Genomic DNA, 17,941 nt, shown 5'->3' with positions numbered 1-17,941 from the left:
AGTTTCTTTGCTTACCAGTGGGAGTGGGAAGCACTGAGCGCCTTTTGTCCGATTTGGTGAAGTTTCAGCCAGAAACTAGTAGTCCATTGGTCGTTTTGGGCCAATTCCTAGCTCCCTTCAGCCCCTGCTATAAAACACGCTAAACTGTACTGCTGATCTAACCAGCATATCCTATAACTGAAAAGTTCATCTCTACTTGATTCCCAAGTAGACTATTCTCTATCTGTAAAGCCTAGCACTTACTCCTACAGTACTTGCACCTTGATAAAGCACTCTTATTATAGATAGTACCCCACCAGCCCAAAACCCACTTCCCCTGAGTCCTTTGAAAGTTCTTTATCTACTACTTCTAGTATGTCGAGGATCAGTTGCTAGTGTCCTCTCCAGCTCAACTGGTGAACCTGGGAATATTGAGGCAATGTTACAATTGCCTCATGTACACAGACAATCCTCTCCTTCTCCCACAAAACACAAATACATGCGAGAGATGCAACTATATGGCCAAACTGGAGGCTGAGCTCTCTCAACATAGGACTGGCAAGACCAGACAGGAGGAGAAGGCAACCACACACAATACATACCCAGTCACACATGGTACCATCACAACTTCAAATCATACACATACTCACACAAAGACATACTCGGAGGCTCTGGTCAAAAATTTACCAAAACAGCAGAGGCCACCAAAGCAGACACCCAAACAACTACCACCTCACGACCCAACACATGCAACACATAGACCACACAGTCAGAGTGTCAAACAGTCACAGCCCTTAAGGCCAAACAAAATGCCAGACACACTTGTCATTGGTGATTCCATAGTCAGACACACTGGCGTCCGCTCACCAGACTGAGTAAGGAGAAGGTCACAGTAAGCTGCCTGTCGGGCGCTAGAATCCGCCACATAACGCAAGCACTCAGGTCTCTCAACAGCAGGTACAAATGCGACTCAGTCATTGTCCACGCTGGTGTCAGCGACCTGAGGCGTACCTCCTTGGACTACATGAAAAGGGACGTCGAGGAGCTCTCTGATTATGTAGCCCAGGCAGGTATGACCCTGACCTTGAGCAGTATCCTACCTTCACCTAGAATGATGCCACAATACAGTGATAAGATGATCAGCTTTAATAATTGGCTTAAATTCTGGTGTCATTCAAAGGGGATCAATGTCTGTCTGCCTGGGATGACATGCTGGACAAGCCACGCTGCCGCAAGGGACGGCTTGCACCTGTCACCCTGGGCTTCGGATATTGGCAAAGGCTCTTGCCACCCCATAGTGCCTTTTTAGGCAAGGCTCAAATTCTAAACCTACCACCCTAGAACACCAAAAGGAAAAAACTAAGGGTAATGCTGCTCAATGCCAGAAGTCTCAATCTCAAGATGCACGCACTCGAGGCCCTTCTCAATATGGAGAACATCGATGTCTGTGCTGTGACAGAAACCTGGTTCAAGGCTTCTGAGAGCACCCCAGCACTAACAGGTTTCACCTCATATCATACGTTCTGGCCCCAAAATCCGGACAACACCAAGAAAGGAGGGGGGGTGTCCATATTCATAAAGGACACCCACACCTCAAGGTTGGTGGCAACGCCTGATGCATCGGAGACCATCCAGGTGCAATTAACCATAGGCAAGACTGCTCTGCAATTTGTAGCATGTTACAGGCCACCCTCTCAAACTCAAGAACCTCACATGGCCTTCCTGAAAACATTGGAGGGGATAAATGTATCTCCAAACACCATCATACTAGGTGACCAACTACCCTAATATAGACTGGGAACACTACTCAAGCCCGAACACTCTAACCCAAAGATTCCTGGAGTTCATAAACTCAAATGCCATGGAACAACTAGTCACCATCCCCACAAGAGGTGAAAACATACTTGATCTCATCATCACGAACATGGGATCAAAATGTTCAACACCGGAAGTATACCCCTCACTGGTGAGATCAGATCATAAACTAATCTCGCTGGAGGTCCTCATCCCCCCCCCACCTGAAACAAAAAGACCACAGTGAAAAACTTCTCAAAAGCCGATTTCACACTTCTAAAAACTAGTGTGGTCTCCTTTAAGGCCCCTGAGCCAGTGGTAAACATTACTCAAACCGCTGAATCACTTACAAATGCCTTCTACCAGCACCTACAGGACTGCATGGATCAGGCAATCCCAAACAAAACTAAGACTCTCTGTACCAAAGGCAAGCGTCCAGTCTGGTGGACCCCAGCCATAAACAAGCTCTACAACAAAAGGAGGAAGCTACTACAAGATAGAGCAAAATCCTTGAAAGGTAAGACACCTTTGATCATTATAAGTAAAAAACTAAGAGCTCTCATAAAATCATCCAAGGCAAATTTTGAGAGAAAAATCGCCAAGGACTCTAAAGACAATCATAAGGCCTTCTTTAGCTATGTTAGAAACCTAGGAGGAAACTCCCAGATATGCTCAGAATTAGTTCAAAATGATGTGAAAATTACTGAACCTACACACATTGCTAACATACTGGCTGACAGGTTCAGTGCAAACTTCTCCCCCTCCCAAAGGAGAAATATCTATTCCAGAGGATTGTAGCCCCAAACATCTCCAACGCCCAGGTGAGAACTGCCCTCACTAAGGCAAAAACACAGCATCCATGGGACCGGATGGTGTCCCCGGCTATGTGCTTCATGAACTCAGCGAGAATTAAACCCACAGTTAGGACAGCTGTTTAATCTTAGCCTCACCTCAGGATCATTACCCAAGGAGTGGCGCCGGCGACTGTGGTCCCACTTCATAAGGCGGTGCCTCCACAGACCCTGGAAATTACCGCCCCATTAGCTTGACAAGCCTTATCTGCAAAGCCATGGAGAGGATCATAATGGAACTCATAAATAAAGACATAGGGAACTTGCAGACTTTGGATCCAACCCAGTTTGGCTTTGTCAAAGGCAGATCCTGCCTCTTAAACTTGGTTGACTTTTTCGAGACAGTCACCAAGGCCATTGATGAGGGAAAGGCAGTCCATACAGCCTACCTCGACCTGGCAAAGGCCTTGACACAATACCCCACTCAGGTATCATCGAAAAACTCATCAGCTTGAATGTAAACCCATACATCACAAGATGGGTTGCAAACTGGCTAGCGACAGAACCCACAGGGTCAGAGTTGCTGGAGCCATGTCAGACTCAAAGCCTGTCACAAGTGGTGTCCCACAGGGCTCAGTCCTGGGTCCACTCTTGTTCGGCATCTACTTTTCTGAAGTACAAGCAAACACAGGAGGGTTATGGCTGACAAAGTTTGCAGATGACTGCAAACTGGCGCCATAGTCGAAAACACATCTGACACAGATATCCTCCAGAAGGGCCTCACAGAAACGGATAACTGGTGCCAGAGCCATGGCTGAAGTTGAAGTTAACGCCAAAAATGCATAGTCATACCCTTTCGGGAAAAACAAGGTTACCCCTAGCTACCATATAGGTGACAATCCACTGAGCACAGAGCACAGAAAAGTCATCAGGGATCTGGGGACCCAAGTTGACAGTAGTCTTCGTTTGACACTCATGTTGCTAAAGTAGTTAGGAAAACCTTCTATATCACCCACCTGATCATGAAGGGATTCACATCTAGATCAAGGGAGGTCATCGTCCCCCTGTACTCATCACTCATTAGACCTATGATTGAGTACAATGCCCGTTCGAATGTATCTGACCAGACACCTGATGCAGCTTGAAAGGCCCCAAAGTTCCTCACCAAAAGGATAAAGGGTCTCAAAAATATGTCTTATGCTGCCCGACTGAAAGAACTCCAGCTTTATTCAGTCTCATACCGCTTGCTCAGAGGTGACCTGTGCCTGACATATAAGGAAATGTCAAACCCAGATTTGATGAATATGCTTCACCTCAAAAAATCTAGATCCTCAGAACCACAAGGGCGGAGACTTAAACCTTGACATGGTTATAAATAGAGCGTGCTGGAGGGACAGATTCATCACCCAGAGACTCCCTATGCTGTGGAACAAAATCCCGGTACATGTGAGGCAGAGCACCTCGCTGGCCTTGTTCAAGAGGAATCTTGACCAATGGATGGGAGATCGCAGATATACCCCAGGGATTACTTCAGTGTCACTGCTTGACAGAGGCACAGAAAAATGATAGGCATAGTTTTTATTCAAACTAAAGGGGTGGCGAAAGCCACATAACTATGGGCTAGGCTTATAAATGCCCTTGGGCAGATAGCCTAGTATGAACCTATAAATACACACACACACACACACACACACCCTAAAGAGTAAGGTACCACACCTGGAACAAATTATAATGTGTTTTTCGTCCACACCAAAGTCGAACATCAGATACAAATTTTTCATATAATTTTTTAATTGTATAAACTTTAAGTTTAAATTTTTTTTAAACCAGTTGGAGTTAAGCAACTGTGTTTCACAGTAAAGTCAGAAGCATTCCTCACAAACTATTGAAGAGCAAAGCACATCTAGGTTCAATTCCTATGATACCATTTCAACCATCTCTACCTCTGCCTTGTAACTGTTACTCTACTCTTTATTAATTGTGTTTTGGGGCAAATTACAGAAACCTATACAGGTACACATGTTCATAGGTAGGTACTAGGCTATCTGCCCAAGGGCATTTATAAGCCTAGCCAGAGTGTCTCAGCTTTTGCTGTCCCACTGTTTAACTGAGCCTCTGTCTAGAAGAGCCAATGACGCGATCCCAGGGGTTTATTTTCTGTTACCTATCAACTCATAAAGGTTTCTCTTGAAGAGTGTTAGTGAGGGGCTCTGCCTAATGTAGTTAGGAATTTTGTTCCAAAGCATGGGGAGTCTCTGTGACAGGAATCTATACCTCCAGCATGTTCTATTTATTGTTGTGGCGAGGTTTAGCTCACTAGAGCGAGTGGCTCGAAGTTACTTGGATTTCTTTCGGTGGAGCATGTCGAGAATGTCCATCAATTCAGAGCTAGACATGGCTTTGTAGTCACGCAGAGATCACCTCTGAGTAAGCGATATGCCACCGGGTAACTGCTGGAGTTTTTCCAGTTGGGCTGCATAGGACATATGTTTGAGACTAGTAATCCTCTTGGTGAGGTACTTTTGTGGTCTTTCCAGCTGTTGGAAGTGTCTTGTGAGGTACATCCCAAACAGGGCATTGTACTCTATGATGGGTCTGATGAGTGACGAGTAGAGGGGCAATATAACCACTTGATTTCTGGATGTGAACCCTTTAGTAATTAGATGGGCTACATAGATGGATGTCCTAACTACTTTGGCAATATGATTTTCAAAGGAGAGATTGCTATCTACCTGGGTCCCCAGATCTCTTATTACCTCTTCTGTATTAAGGGGGCTGCCACCTATGTGTTAATTTATGGGTGTTTTGTTTCCCCCCCCCCCAAACAGGATGACTATGCATTTTTTGGCATTTAGCTTGAGACCATGACTGACACCAGGTGTCAGTCTCAGTAAGGCCGTTTTGGAGAATGTCAGCCGGAGAGTCAATTATGGCTCCCAGTTTGCAGTCATCGGCGAACTTGGTTAGTCATAGTCCTCCTGTGTTTGCCTGTACTTCTGTTAAGTATATGCTGAACAGTAGGGATCCCAGGACTGAGCCTTGTGGGACACCACTTGTGAGGGGTTTAGAGTGGGACTTGGAGCCCGCTATTCTTACCGTTTGAGTTCTGTCTGTAAACCAGTTGGCAACCCATCTCATGACGTAGGGGTTTATGTTCAGACTGGTGAGTTTTTCTATAATTACCGAGTGGGGAATGGTGTCAAATGCCTTGGCAAGGTCAATATAGGCTGTGTGAACTACCTTCCCCTCATCTATGGCCTTGGTGACTGTCTCGAAGAAGTCAACCAGGTTTAGTAGGCATGATCTGCCCTTAAAGCAGAAATGGGTCGGGTCAAGAGTTTGGAGGTTCCCAATGTCTTTGTTAATGTTCCATGATGATGCACTCCATAATCTTGCAGACCAGGCTAGTCTGGCTTATGGGGCGATAGTTACCAGGGTCAGTTGTGGCCCCTCCTTTGTGGAGCGGAATAACCATTGCTGTGCACCATTCTATGAGCACGTAGCCTGAGGAGAGGCTTAGGTTCAACAGTGTGCTTAGGTGGGGGGTTAAGTTCATTCAAGACGGAGCCTGGGACACCATCTGGCCCCATTGACACTGTGCTTTTGGAAGGGCTGATTTCACCTGTGCGTCTTAGGATTTGTGGGACACTACACTTTTCCGGTATTGTTGTGGCTCCTTTTGGGGGTGAGAGGGGGATGAAGTTTGCACTGAATCTGCCAGGATGTTGGCAATATCAGTGGGTTCAGTATATTTTGTGCTATTTTGCACAAGCTCAGAGCATATCTGCGAGTTGCCACTTAGATTCTTGACATAACTAAAGGCGGCTTTGTGATTAACTTTCGCATCCTTGGCTATTTTGCTTTTGAATTTAGCCTTAGAGGATTTTATGAGGGACCTTAGTTTCTTACTGATAAGGGATGTCTTTCCTTCTTGGGATTTGCTTTTTTTCTTAACTAGTTTCCTCCTTCTATTCTATAGCCTGTTTATGGCAGGGGTCCACCAGACTGGTTTCCTTCTCAGGGAAGTGAGTCTTGGTTTTGTTAGGGATGGCACGATCCATGCATCTTTGTAGGTGCTCATAGAGTGCATTTGTAAAGGTTCCTGCATCTTGGACACAGTTATCCTTTAGCGTGGGGGCTGTGAAACTTACCACCTCGGTCTTAAGTAAGGTGAAGTTTGCTATAGAAAAGTTATTCACCGTGGTTTCTTTGGTTGGAGTTAGTGGTGTGGATATCCAGAGTGATTAGTTTATGGTAACCAAACAATGTAGAAAAAATAGAAAAAACACACCAAACAGCCAGTATATCGCAGCAAAAGTCTCCTTTATCTCCACAAGACCTGGTACCTCGGCATTTCGCCTTCAATGGGTCACAGTTCATTACAAAACAGTAACAGTCTTTATATGCACATCAATTGCATCAATTATTCTATTAATTATACAATTAAATTCAAAAAATGGAGGGAAAAATTTTTTTAAAAAAGCATATTATTATTTTTAAATGCATATTTTATAAGATGATATCTCAATATTTTTACTGCAAAATTACTTAAAATTATTATGAAACTTTATGTATGTATATATGTATATATAATAATATATATTAATAATTTATAATATATTTCATGATATAATTTCTTACATATTGTGAAATGTAATGTGAATATTATAATTATATTCAATATATTCAATGATTAATTAATTCGTCAGATACCTAATTCTAAGTTTAAACCAAAAGGCCTTAATGTATTAAACTTCAAGATCATCCTTGTTTCAAGTTCTAATAATTTGTCACAAATGTTGTCACCCCTAGTGCAATGAGGCTTGCCTAATATACTAAATTTTAAACAATCTGCTTTTCCCTCATGTATCTCAAAGAAGTGCTTAGCAACTGGACTAGATAAATTTAAATTTTTAATGTCTCTTAAGTGTTCTAAGATTCTTACTCTTACCATTCTTTTTGTTTGCCCAATGTACCACATATTATTGCAATTACACCCTAGTATGTAAACAACACCAATAGATCTGCAATTGAAATAATGCATAGGGTTATGATTAATGTTATTAATAGATCTAACATTAATAATTCTGTCACATATGCTACAAGAATTGCATCTAAATGAACCCACATTAACAGCATGGTCAGTTCTTTTATGGAGAGATTATTATTTAATATTTCTTTTAAATTCTTTCCCTTTTTATATGAAAATGTGATTTTGCGTGGAAAAAGCTCACCTATGAGCTCATCCTCACTAACCAAATACCAGAATCTTTTTATTAAAGAAACAAATATTTCAGAAAAGGCTGTGTATTTGGTTACAAAAAATATATTTTCCACATCACTATCTCTTTCAACCAACCCTGAAAATTGCTTATAAGACTTCCTAAAGCTTCCATGCTTGTTAATGACACCATTCATGTTATCCAATAGTAATTTTTTGTCATAACCCCTTTTGTACAATCTCAAAATACCTCATTTAGTTCATGATTTAATTCAGATTCCATACTGGTATGCTGATGTATTCTTTTAAATTCACCATAGGGCAAAGCTTTTAATAAATGGGGAGGATGCATGCTCGTTGCATGCAAAAACATGTTTACTGAAGTATCCTTTCTATAAGGTCTAAATTCAATGATATTATTATTTATAAATAAGGTTAGGTCCAAAAAATTAATTTGATTTCGATTGACCTCATAAGAAAAAGAAAGATTATGTTCATTAGCATTCAATGATTCAAAAAATTCACAAAATTCATAAATGTCCCCTTTGCATATAAAAATCAGGTCATCAATAAACCGTTTGTATAAGATAACCTTATGTTGAAAAAATAGTGTTGGATATATGAACTTTTCTCAAAAGAGTCCATATATATCACAGCATAATTGGGAGCATAAGCAGCTCCCATTGCTGTTCCCTTTGTTTGTAAAAAATATTCACCATTGAATGCGAAATAATTATGGGTCAAACAAAATTCTAAAAGAGAAATCAAAAAGTTAGTCCTAGGACCTTCACCTAACATATTTAGAATTGCATCAAGTCCCCATCTAATGTTAATGTTTGTGTATAATGATTTAACATCAATAGTCACCCAATAGCAGTCACTATCCCACGTGACCTTATGTACTTCATTTATTAGCTCTTGGGTGTTACTGATGTGAGCACTAACCCTATTGATGTAAATTTTTAATTGAGAATCCAAGAAAACATTAACATTTTCCAAGAAAGACCCAATCCCCGACACTATAGGCCTACCAGGAGGCTCATTAAGGTCCTTATGAATCTTAGGTAAGGCATATAGTACGGGTGGGACAGGGTCCTTTATGTGCATTTTCTTAACATCAACATCAGAAAAAAATCCTAATCGTTCTCCCCTTTCCAGAAGATTATGCTCCCAATTATGCTGTGATATATATGGACTCTTTTGAGAAAAAGTTCATATATCCAACACTATTTTTTCAACATAAGGTTATCTTATACAAACGGTTTATTGATGACCTGATTTTTATATGCAAAGGGGACATTTATGAATTTTGTGAATTTTTTGAATCATTGAATGCTAATGAACATAATCTTTCTTTTTCTTATGAGGTCAATCGAAATCAAATTAATTTTTTGGACCTAACCTTATTTATAAATAATAATATCATTGAATTTAGACCTTATAGAAAGGATACTTCAGTAAACATGTTTTTGCATGCAACGAGCATGCATCCTCCCCATTTATTAAAAGCTTTGCCCTATGGTGAATTTAAAAGAATACATCAGCATACCAGTATGGAATCTGAATTAAATCATGAACTAAATGAGGTATTTTTGAGATTGTACAAAAGGGGTTATGACAAAAAATTACTATTGGATAACATGAATGGTGTCATTAACAAGCATGGAAGCTTTAGGAAGTCTTATAAGCAATTTTCAGGGTTGGTTGAAAGAGATAGTGATGTGGAAAATATATTTTTTGTAACCAAATACACAGCCTTTTCTGAAATATTTGTTTCTTTAATAAAAAGATTCTGGTATTTGGTTAGTGAGGATGAGCTCATAGGTGAGCTTTTTCCACGCAAAATCACATTTTCATATAAAAAGGGAAAGAATTTAAAAGAAATATTAAATAATAATATCTCCATAAAAAGAACTGACCATGCTGTTAATGTGGGTTCATTTAGATGCAATTCTTGTAGCATATGTGACAGAATTATTAATGTTAGATCTATTAATAACATTAATCATAACCCTATGCATTATTTCAATTGCAGATCTATTGGTGTTGTTTACATACTAGGGTGTAATTGCAATAATATGTGGTACATTGGGCAAACAAAAAGAATGGTAAGAGTAAGAATCTTAGAAAACTTAAGAGACATTAAAAATTTAAATTTATCTAGTCCAGTTGCTAAGCACTTCTTTGAGATACATGAGGGAAAAGCAGATTGTTTAAAATTTAGTATATTAGGCAAGCCTCATTGCACTAGGGGTGACAACATTTGTGACAAATTATTAGAACTTGAAACAAGGATGATCTTGAAGTTTAATACATTAAGGCCTTTTGGTTTAAACTTAGAATTAGGTATCTGACGAATTAATTAATCATTGAATATATTGAATATAATTATAATATTCACATTACATTTCACAATATGTAAGAAATTATATCATGAAATATATTATAAATTATTAATATATATTATTATATATACATACATAAAGTTTCATAATAATTTTAAGTAATTTTGCAGTAAAAATATTGAGATATCATCTTATAAAATATGCATTTAAAAAATAATAATATGCTTTTTTAAAAAAATTTTTCCCTCCATTTTTTGAATTTAATTGTATAATTAATAGAATAATTGATGCAATTGATGTGCATATAAAGACTGTTACTGTTTTGTAATGAACTGTGACCCATTGAAGGCAAAATGCCGAGGTACCAGGTCTTGTGGAGATAAAGGAGACTTTTGCTGCGATATACTGGCTGTTTGGTGTGATTAGTTTATGGTCTGATCTAGCCAGTGATGGGATGATCTCTAGTGTGGAACACCTGTTGCCCATGTTGGTGATGACTAGGTCCAATATGTTTCCACCTCTGGTAGGGGAGTTTACCAGCTGATCCAGGGCATTTGAGTTGATAAATTCCAGGACGCGCTGGACCTGGGAGTTTGGACTCAAGTAGTTTTCCCAGTTAACGGAAGGGTAATTGAATTTGCCCAGTATCAGGGTGTTCGGTAGGACCTTCATGTTTTCCAGTCTCTCCAGAAAGGCAGAATGGTGGTCCTAGGTCATGGAGGGTGATCTGTAGCAGGCCACAGTTTTGTGTGTTGCCTGGTTTGTAACAGGAAATGCAGGTTTTTTGGGTGTCTGCTTTGGAGGTCTGTGATGCTTATGTAGGTTTTAATTTAAAGCCTCCAAGTAGGACTACGTGTATTTTTTGCCAGTGCTGGTTTAGTAAGTCTATGTGAGGCTGGAGGTGTGGTGCAAGTTTTAACTTTCTCCTCATGACTGCCTGTTCCAGTCTTGGGTGGAGAGAGCTTAGCCTCCAGTTTAGCTATACAATTGCATCTCTCGCATATGTTAATGTTTTGTGGTAGGACGAAAGGATTGTCTGTGTACCTGAAGCAGTTGTAACATTACCTCAGGATACCTAGGTTCACCAGCTGGACTGGAGAGTATACCTGAAATTGCCCTTTGGTCATGCCTGAATAGTAGGGTGAGCTGCTTAGTCGCTTGGTTGATGACAGGTGAATAATGAGCCTTGCCATGCTGGGCAATCAAGTGTCAGGGTATATTGGTGCTTGCTATTAGGTCTGAGCAAGTGCTGGACTGTAGGATGCTTTTTAAATGCTTATGTTGCGAGTTAGACTACTTTCAAGGAAAAAACTGAAGAGGAGACTTGCTGGAGCCGGGGTACATTTAGCCCTAGCTAACCGGTGCTGCCCAGACGTGCAAAATCGTGCAAACACAGTTTTTACATCAGGGAAATTAAAGAAATTAGCCCAAAATGGCCTATAAACTACTAACTTCTGGCCTGGAACCACCACTCCAGGGACAGACAGCTGCTCAAAGCTCCCTCTCTCACAGGTGAACAGAGAAATCTCCCACTTTCCAAGTAAGGTATGGGCAGCTAAGAAAATTGTAACACAGCCCTGAATTCAGCACTAGCCTGAAAACTGGACTATACCAGCTTAGAAAGGTGGGAAACAAGGAATTTTTTTTTTTGAAAAGATAAGGCAAAAACAGTAAAAAATACACTTAAAACAGATTTAGATGAAGCAATCAGAAAAGGCTTTTAAACAAATTACCCAATTAACTAGTAAAAGAATCTCAAAACCAAGCCCAGTTTCTGTAGTCGTCATACAAGTTCTAACTGCACACTTCTGCCACTGGGCTGCAGGGGAACCTTTTCCAAAAAAGGCAGCCTGAATTAGTGCTAAAGTTATACAAACAAAGCTAGATTCAACAGGCCTGGATCTAGTGTATGGCTACAGCAAACAAGGCACACCAATTTCAGTAAGAAACAGTTCAAATATGCAGGCACTATAAGCCTTTAACAAGAAATTCCCAGCTCAGAAGGGCTGGATCCAGCCAATCCTCCCACAAGAGTGCAGACCACAAACCTTCTTCCTGTTAAAGAACTGTCCTGAAGGCTAAGTGCTTAAACCAGAACTAATACACTTTTAGAATAACAGAAAAAAACAAAACGAAAGGTAGCAGCAAACCAAGTAACAATGATCCAAGGCCAGGAAGCAGAGCGACAACAAATAATGAATAAGAATCAATGCTTTAGAATAACAGACACGGAGCCCTCAATCAGCAGTTCCCAACTTAGAAGGATGTAAGCTACCTGTCCTGCCACAACAGTGCAGACCACAAACCTTCTTAATGTAAAAACAACTGGTTTGAAGCTCAAGGGATGATAGTTACACCAAGCATTAATAAATACAATTGAGTGCTTTTAAGATGACGCAAAAGAAAAGTAGGAAGAAACACAAATACAGTGAAAGCAGATGAAAAAAGTGCAATAAATACAATTGAGTGCTTTTAAGATGACGCAAAAGAAAAATAAAAGTAGGAAGAAACACAAATACAGTGAAAGCAGATGAAAAAAGTGCATTTTTTTTTTTTTTTTTTTTTTTTTTGAGTGAGCAAATGAGATGGGCCCAAGAGGAGTATCCAAATGCAAATTTACAAGAGGGGCGGGCAGTTTCAAAGAAACCAAGATTAACACCACAACAAAAGCAGGGTGGGTGGGTAACCAACTGAAAAAACAGAGCCACAACTTCCAGCTAGATAGCATTCAATGCAAGACAACTACATCAATTTATTTGAAGAAAGTGCAGATAAAGATTTAATTAAATTCACTTATACGTCCAGTTGATTTGATTTCGTGTAGGTCTTAGCTCATACCTCTCAACTGTACAGATTTTTGCAGAATGTCCAGATTTTTGCTTTATATTTTTGTCTGTTTTTCATAAAATTATGGCTTTCTGGAAAAATAGTGGCAACTCATTAAAGACTTAATTTTGAAAATAATGACAGACATTTGAGCTACAGACTTCATACCCTTCAGAAAATTCATGCTAATGCAAAACCTGTTATTCTATCAACTTTCTAAGTTTGTAAGAGCAATATTTAAAAATTGTCCCTATTTTGGGGCCCTTTTCCCACTTTTAGTGATGGCTTTGTCCAGATTTCTTGCTCTGAGGAGTTGAGAGGTATGTCTTAGCTGGCCAAAGCTAAGAGTTTAAGCAGGTCTTTTTCTAAAGAAGCTACGGTGCAGACGTGACATACGTAGGTGAGTGTATGTTAAAGCATACATCTTACGCTGTTTTACTCTTTCAGAGAGACGATGGGTCTTCTTACAGCATTAGTAATAATGACAATAGTATTTAAACGTACACAGATTTAATTTTCCTGATTTCATCCAGGATTTCTTGAGTAACAAACCTAGGGACGTCAAAGGGAACGTAATTAAAACTTGCACTATAACTACGATGTCAGGACGGACGTGATATCAACGAAGTTAATGCAAGAAGATAAGGTTTAACTGATAGGTATTTTTTTTTCTTTTCCTGGGTCCACAATAAATGCTACCAAGTCTTAGAACTTAACAAGTGCAACTTCTAATAATCTGTCAAAACGTACTAGACATCCCAAAATAAGCTACTAAAAAGAGAAGCAGATTAAAAACATCTGCAGTTCAATTCCCACTGGCTGCTACATACCCTACCTTACCTGCAGCGCCGCATTCATCAAGAAGGCCCCTGCATCACAAATAACATGCTCCACCATGGTCTGCGCCATATTATAAAACTTGTACAAACCAATTAGAGACCGAAACTACAAACTACCTGTGAAGCGTCTTGAAAAAGAGGTTTTAATTCCGGTCACGTGAGTCTGATCATGTGACATGCCCTTTCCAAAGCGGAAGTGTAAGAGTCAGTAGGAAGAGGATTTTGATTACAAAGAAGCAAGTTTGGAGCAGGAAAGGAGAGGGAGAATCAGAATTTAGTAAAACAGTTGTTCTGGAATAACAGACAAATAGCCAGGTAATTGAGATGTGGTTATGGGGACAAAGCATGTGCTATTAAGTTGTTGTACTAGTGTTGCGATTCTAATGTTCCATGTTGACATCATCTATAAATGTATACGATAATAGTTTTAAGATAAAGCAATAGCAATAGTATTTTACAACACAACTGGGACAGATTTACACAACGAAATAGTTATGCGGGTCGAATTACAATTCTGTGAAGTAAAGCATGTTCTGACATGATTGTCTGATATTTATTACAGCTGTTCAAAATTACAGTCATTGACCTTTAGAAGTTGAGGTTTATATTGCAATGTTGTAATTTGCTTTTAAGTAAAAATTTTGAATGCAGATGACCGTAGAATATCACCATCTAATATAAGGTTTTATAAAGGGATATAATCGTAAAACAAACAGTAGATTATTGACAACTTGAAAAATCTGTAGTACAAATTATTTTATTGCCTTGAAAGTAATAGTGAAATTTTTGCGAGCTGCACCAAATAATTATATATGTATGTTTCTCATTTTGTCAAGTGTCTTACATTTGTTGATCAGTATTAAGTTTCTGTATTAATATTTTGCTTGAAACTTTACTTTTTGTTCTGCTTTATTATGGTTTTAATTTCTCTGTGGTAGCTGTTTGCGTACTGTTTCCGATGGTGATTTTTTTGCACTTGCTTGTCTTCTTGTTCTTGTTGTAACTTTTCACTGTAGTAGGGAACTTTGATCTTCTCTGGAGTTTAGTGGTATCTTTCTTTCCCAGTTAGGGAATGCACTCTCCACCGCCTTATCACAGTTTAATTTTGGCCAGTCTCCACCAGTCACGGAATAGAGAGTGAGGACATATACACCAATGTAATTGTTAGCTGTTAGGAAAGAGGTTGAATTCTTTCTGACTGGTAGAAATGGAGATGGACTGCATCAGACGTTAGCCCAGGATATTGACTACCTATGATTTTCCATCTTCATGTGGCATGGTTTTGTATATTCATTCTTTCAGATTAAATGCATTTCAATGACATTGTTGCTGGATACATTATTTTGCCCATACCATGGGATGATTGCTGAAATCAAAGGTTTAACCAAATTATTGTATCCATCTTGATCTGCACCAGGGATGAATGCATCAGTTCAGCCATTGTTGTCTTCCTTCCATCCACATTACCCTAGATAACAGAGCTGTCCCCTGTGATGTTGAGCTCTATGTTGCAAACTTTCTGCTGTCTTAAACCCCATTACTCTGCTTCTTTCCTTACTTTATGACTAACAGCATATATAGGTATGTAATGTCTGATTTTCTATCTTGTGTACCATTTATGCGGAACTCAACTCTGTATATGAATTTAAGTAGTTTTCATTCTAATTGGAATGTTTATTAAAATTATTGGTTTTATTTTTTTCTCTCATTCTGGTTTGGAGTTTTTATCAACTTTTCCTACAGCAGGTGCTTTTTTATTACAAAGAACCATTTGATTTAGTTTCTACCCCTAAAATACTGACATCTGATCCTTACCTTTGCCTGTCCCCTGTAGCTTACTCCTTTTTGTTTGTTAGAGTAATGGATGCTTTACTTCTCATCTTTGACATGGAAACTTGTACTTCTTTATAAGTATCTCTGCATTTGCTATACTTTTTGGAACTGCTTTGTGTTGGCAGTATTTTCTAGCTTCCTGGTGCTGTTCATCATGGCAAAGGAGCAGAAGTTCACAGTGTATATGTTCGACACTCAGGAGTGGAAACACAAATATTCAACTTGTATTGTTTTGTACTAATTTTAGTATTGTAATATCTTAGGACCTCCCTTGCTTTGGAGTACAGCAATGTCATTGTTAGCTTGTATAAGTGATAGTAATATGGAGTACAGTGGATGAAGTCCTCAGCAAAATTATGTTTTGTTGCTTTCTCAAAAAGCTTCGTATTTGTTTGCACTTATGAGTAATGAGTATATGTGTGCTAAACTTTAGTCAAGCAGCCCAGCCTGCTACGGTACTCAGTACTTGTTTTTTCTTTTGTTGCCCTATCTACTGATCATCTTTTCCCTGCCCTGTTAGTGCTTGGCTCTTCTGATTGAGTCCATTGTATGTCATTTTGCCTTAATTAGCCTTGTCTTTACTTACTACTTGCCACTTCCATCTCTCTGTCTTTTTTTACTTTCTTGGTAAGTGATTTCTATGCTACCTCTCTGTCTTCCTATGTGTTCTCCATTTTACTTCGATTCTTCATTTTCCAGAGTTGGATCTTCAAATCATTTTTGTTGTGCTTGTATACCATTATTTTGCTAATTACTTACTTTTGTGCTTCCTAAAATTTTCCACAGTGGTCCGCAACAACATATCTCAGTATATCTCTTTTTTGAAAGAATTTTTCAGTACAATTTAAGACCATTTGCTTCAAGTGAATGAGTAATAACCTGAATACAGGGAATTTTTGATACACATGGGATTATAGTTCTAACCTTATGGGAAAGAATTTCTTCAAAGTGAGCATTTATTTTATATTGCTCCTTCTCCAGAATCTTTGGCTTTCTGAATATGATTCTGGCTTAACACCCATTGCAGAATTGTTGGGGAACCAATGTGAACAGAACCTTTTGGTTGTCTGCTTTAATAGCTGCAGACTTCTGTTGTAAGAATGGAGCAATGGCTGAAAGTCAGCATTATTATTGATGAGCTATCTTTGTTTTAATTTCTCCAAATGTTTTGGGTTTTTAATGTCACAATGGGTATGGGTCCCATTTCTAAGTCAGTGTACGATTAGAGTTTTTGTTGTTAGCCAAGAGTGCACTGCATTTTGCCCAGAATTGCCTTCTTCTATACTCCATATAGGGTTACATGTATTGGCAGCACATCTAAGTATGACTGTAAATTCTTTTTTTATTAAAAATGTTGCTTCTACTACTATTGGAACTGTATCTTTCTTCCACATTGCTCTCATTTCAGCTTGCATATCCTGGTATTTTATGACTTTACAGTGTCTTATGTAGAGAGATTTCAGCTTGCATATCCTGGTATTTTATGACTTTACAGTGTCTTATGTAGAGAGATACAATCAGTGGGTGCAGCAATTTCAATTATACATTTGTCCTTTTTTTCATGGATTACTGTATCTGTTTTTTTTTTTTAAACCATTGGTAACGGATGATCTCGTGATATAAACTCCATCATTCTCTATACTGCTTTGTGGTTCATGTTTCCAATGCTGCTCAGCTATTTCTTTATTATAGTGTCTAAACAATCCTCAGAGCAACAGGCTTGCTACATTATTGTGACTTTGAGTATACAGGCCCTCTGCCATTAGTGTATCACATTCAGCAGCAGGATGTGCAACTGTTTCCAGTTCTGTTTTACTGAACTTGCATTTGCCTGTTTCTTCCACTTTTTCTATGGACTTTTTAAACCAACATTTACATAGCCCACTGTCCTGCGTTGCCATTATTAACTTTTTATCTTTGTTTTGGATCATTTCTCTGTAACAATTCCTGTGTCAAATTCTGATCAACATGCAATTGTACCAGAAGATCTCTATACCTGCCACTGTATTTGTGGACTTGTACCATAGTTTACGCCACCCAAGAAAGTTATTTTCTTGTGACACTGTCCAACAGAGACACACAGAAGTGATCCCCAGGGTGTATTTCCTATTTCCCATCCACTCATCAAGATTTTTCTTGAAGAGTGCTAATGAAGAACTTTGCTTGACATAGATGAGTAGCTTGTTCCAGAGTATAGGAAGTCTCTGGAACAGGAATCTATCCCTCCAGCGTGTCCTGTTTATTGTGGTGACAAGGTTTAGGTCCCTAGAGTGTGTAGCTTGGAGGGATTGAGATTTCTTTAGGGTTTGACGT

General features: G+C 39.1%; 2 protein-coding genes across 4 annotated transcripts in view; one reads left to right on the top strand and one right to left on the bottom strand.

Moving 5' to 3' along the window:
• NOB1 (NIN1 (RPN12) binding protein 1 homolog) overlaps nt 1–13,933 on the bottom strand; it is a gene marked incomplete in the record, with an annotated part of 517,851 nt that extends 503,918 nt beyond the window's left edge. Inside the window, 1 exon segment of the mRNA XM_044081784.1 lies at nt 13,797–13,933. Within this exon segment, the coding sequence (XP_043937719.1) occupies nt 13,797–13,865 (69 nt within the window).
• A 62-nt stretch (nt 13,934–13,995) lies between these two features.
• Nucleotides 13,996–17,941, top strand: part of WWP2 (WW domain containing E3 ubiquitin protein ligase 2) — a 1,859,587-nt gene continuing 1,855,641 nt past the window's right edge. For all 3 annotated transcript variants that reach the window (XM_044081781.1, XM_044081779.1, XM_044081780.1), the window contains exon 1: nt 13,996–14,110. The gene's annotated coding sequence lies outside the window, so the exon portion shown is untranslated. The remainder of the gene's footprint in view (nt 14,111–17,941) is intronic.

The sequence above is a fragment of the Protopterus annectens genome, chromosome 8.part1 (assembly GCF_019279795.1).
Source record: "Protopterus annectens isolate FY-2018-M chromosome 8.part1, PAN1.0, whole genome shotgun sequence".
Classification (NCBI taxonomy): Eukaryota; Metazoa; Chordata; order Ceratodontiformes; family Protopteridae; genus Protopterus; species Protopterus annectens.
This window is presented reverse-complemented; position numbering and strand designations above follow the sequence as displayed.